This window comes from Monoraphidium neglectum, assembly GCF_000611645.1.
Source record: "Monoraphidium neglectum strain SAG 48.87 unplaced genomic scaffold scaffold05786, whole genome shotgun sequence".
In the NCBI taxonomy this organism is placed as follows: domain Eukaryota; kingdom Viridiplantae; phylum Chlorophyta; class Chlorophyceae; order Sphaeropleales; family Selenastraceae; genus Monoraphidium; species Monoraphidium neglectum.
Window position 1 is genome coordinate 1 of NW_014007845.1, and position 2,822 is coordinate 2,822.

Sequence of the window (2,822 nt, forward strand, 5' to 3'; positions counted from 1 at the left end):
CCTCACACACCCTCCACATGTCGCAATTCCACCACCCCCGGCCCCCAAACCCCCACCCTCCCACCACCCTCGCCCCTTAACCCCCACCCCCCACCCCCAAGACCCAACCCTCACACCACCCCCACTCCCCCAACCCAGCGTGTGAACGAGACCCTGGTCGCGCTGCTGTCAGCTGACCAGCACCCCGAGCAGCGCGCCAAGCTGGACACGGAGCGCGCGCGCCGCCTGTTCCTGCTGTACTGCTCCCGCCTCCGACGCGCAATGACATCACCCAGGTGCGGGGTCAGAGGGGAGTGGGCGTGGCCTTGTGCACCATGGCCGTATAAGAGAGAGGGAAAAAGAGAGAGAGAGTGTGTGTGTGTGTGTGCGCGCGCATGTGTGTGTGTGTGTATGTGTGTGTATGTGTGTGTCAGCGCGCAAGCGCGCGCGTGTGTGTTGGCAATGGATCAACCCAACCAAGTGATGCGAAACCCCCGACCCCCATCCCTCAGGTACTGCTATTTCTCAGGGTTCTCAGCCGTCGCGCCACGCGTCATCGCGCAGCTGCGCGAGCAGGTGCTCGGCAGCTTCCGCCTCGAGGCCACGGGGCTGGAGCTCATGCGGCAGCTCAACCTGTGGACGTGGTGCTGCGAATTTTCGGTGGCAGCGAGCCTGCACGACTGCCTGGACGATGACATAAAGCACGGCCTGGTAGCGCGGGCGCAGTAGGTGCGGGCGCAGTAGGCGCCCGTAGCCTCCACACGCGCTGAGCGGACCCCCTTGCACCGCCCTGCGGTGCGCGTGCCCACGTCTGTCGGGGAGCGTTCCTTGGCGGGCCGCCTGGCCGCCGAGTAAGCAGCGCTGGTCTGGTTTTTGGGGGCAGTCGAATCGTGACTGTACAGCGTGAGTTTACAGCGTCCACCAGTGTGTGTGCGAGCAGGCGCTTTGGGGGCCCCCAGGGACGCGGTCCATCGGCCACGGCAAGCGCTCGTGCCCAAAGGAAAGTGGCGTTGGAGGTGGTGCCGGCCCAGGGCAATCGGGGTGTGTGAATGTAGGAAAAGAATGTCAAGCCGCGCAGCGCCAATCAAAAGCAACAAAATGGACGAGGCGCCAGGCTGAGAGGAAGCCAGCGCCACAGCGAGGAAGCGCCCGCCATTGGTGGCACAGGGGACAACGGAAAACGCCGCGCACAGCGCCGCCTTGCCAGCCGAGGGCAGCTGCACAGCTGGCCCGGACCTGGCCTGCCTGCACGCGGCTCAGTTGAGCGTGCCCTTGCAGGTGGGTGCGCCGCACTGGCAGACGACCTTCTGATCTGTGTCCTCCTCCTTGAAGCGGTAGTCGTACCTGGTCGGATGAGGCGGGAAGGCGGATTGGGAAGCTTCACAGGACACGCACTGGCTTTGAATGTGGGCGCAAGAGTGTTTGTGGGTTCACCGCTGGTTGGCGTTTGGGGTTGCGCAAGGGGGCGCGTGAGAGCTGCACGCGAGTCGAGAGGAAGAGAGCGCGCGGCAGCCGGCGGCCGTGCAACGGCGTATGGGTGCGAGCTGCATGCAGGGCCGCCCAGTGAAGCGCAAGAGCATCAGCAGAGCTGTGTCAGGGTTGATCTCCCCCTCCTGGCCCTCTTGTGGCGCCCTCACGTGAGCTCCTGGCCGGCCTTGATGTCGGTGCGCGCAAAGAAGCAGAGGTGCAGCTTCCCGTCAAGCTCCAGCACCTGGAGGCACAAGAAGGGCGGAGCCAGGATTTGGGAGTGGATGTGCGCGCCACGAAGACGTGGCTGCGCAAAAGCCCCTTGGCACGCGTCCAAGGAAGTAGCGTGCCGCCGCCGCGACGGCCGTCGAGGCCTCCGTTGCGAGCCAGCGGCTCGGGTGCAAAGCCTGCGGCCGGAGCGGGGCCGAGGCGCGTGCGCAGGACGAATTGGGGTGCGTCCGTGCGGGGGTGCCGCGCCCACCTTGGAGTAGAGGCAGGGTGCGCAGCTGTGGTTGGTGAAGCGCGCGGGTGAGCCCATGGCGGTGTTGTCGATGACGCACTCCTCCGACAGGAAGAACATGTAGCAGTCGCGGCCCTGGGGGGGTGGGGGCAGGTGTATGTGTGCATGTGTGTGTGTGTGTGTGTGTGTGTGTGTGTGTGTGTGTGTGCGCGCGCGCGCCTGCAATAAAGAGTTTGCATGTGTAGCAGGTTGGTGATGAAATTAGGTGTGCGGGGCAGCCAAGCTTCCTTGAGGCACATGCACACCCACATTCACCCTCTCTTGCTCTCCCTCACATGCGCGCACACACACACATATGCACATATTCACACACTGGTTGTCAGAAACGCACACACACAATCATGCAACCCACCCCAAACAGTCGCAACCAGCCGCCCACCATCATACCCCACCCCCTGGCCCCCTCACCTCTTTGCGGTACCGATGCTCCCGAAAATCAGCCAGCGACGGCGCGATGCGCTGCCCCCTGAACTCACACACCATCGAGTCCTGCTTCACCGGCTGCCGCACAAACACCCCCCACCCGTGGATCCCGCTCTTGCCGACCGCCAGCCGCCCCGGCTCCAGCGCGCGGCACTGCCGCAGCCGCTCGCGCCACGACACGAGCTTCGGCGCGCGCGGGGGCGCCGGCGGCGCGGGGGCGCCGGCGGCGGCGAGCGCGGAGGGGCCGGGGGAGGCGGCGGGGGCCAAGGCAAGCTGCGGATACGATGGCGGCCGGGGGAGGCTGGGGGGCGGGGTGGAGCCTGGCTCCGGCTTTATCAGCGGCGCCCCAGGCTCCGGCTTTACCGCGGGCGGCGGCGGCAGCGGCGGCGTCCCCGGCCGCGACCCCGTCGTCGGAGGGGCTGCCCCGGCCGCC

At 66.5% G+C, this 2,822-nt stretch overlaps 2 protein-coding genes across 2 annotated transcripts; one reads left to right on the forward strand and one right to left on the reverse strand.

Annotated features, from left to right (window-relative positions):
* Window positions 1-491: 491 nt before the first annotated feature.
* On the forward strand, window positions 492-708 carry MNEG_15910 (hypothetical protein; the record flags this gene model as incomplete). The annotated part of the gene is made up of 1 exon (XM_014035618.1): window positions 492-708. A coding segment is annotated over one exon (217 nt), but the record flags the coding sequence as incomplete, so codon positions are not given.
* A 527-nt stretch (window positions 709-1,235) lies between these two features.
* MNEG_15911 (myeloid/lymphoid or mixed-lineageleukemia protein 1/4) lies at window positions 1,236-2,449 on the reverse strand (the record flags this gene model as incomplete). The annotated part of the gene is made up of 4 exons (XM_014035619.1): window positions 1,236-1,323; window positions 1,617-1,690; window positions 1,928-2,041; window positions 2,375-2,449. 4 exons carry the CDS (start codon window positions 2,447-2,449, stop codon window positions 1,236-1,238), a joined length of 351 nt encoding a protein of 116 aa, XP_013891073.1.
* Between the last annotated feature and the right edge of the window lie 373 nt (window positions 2,450-2,822).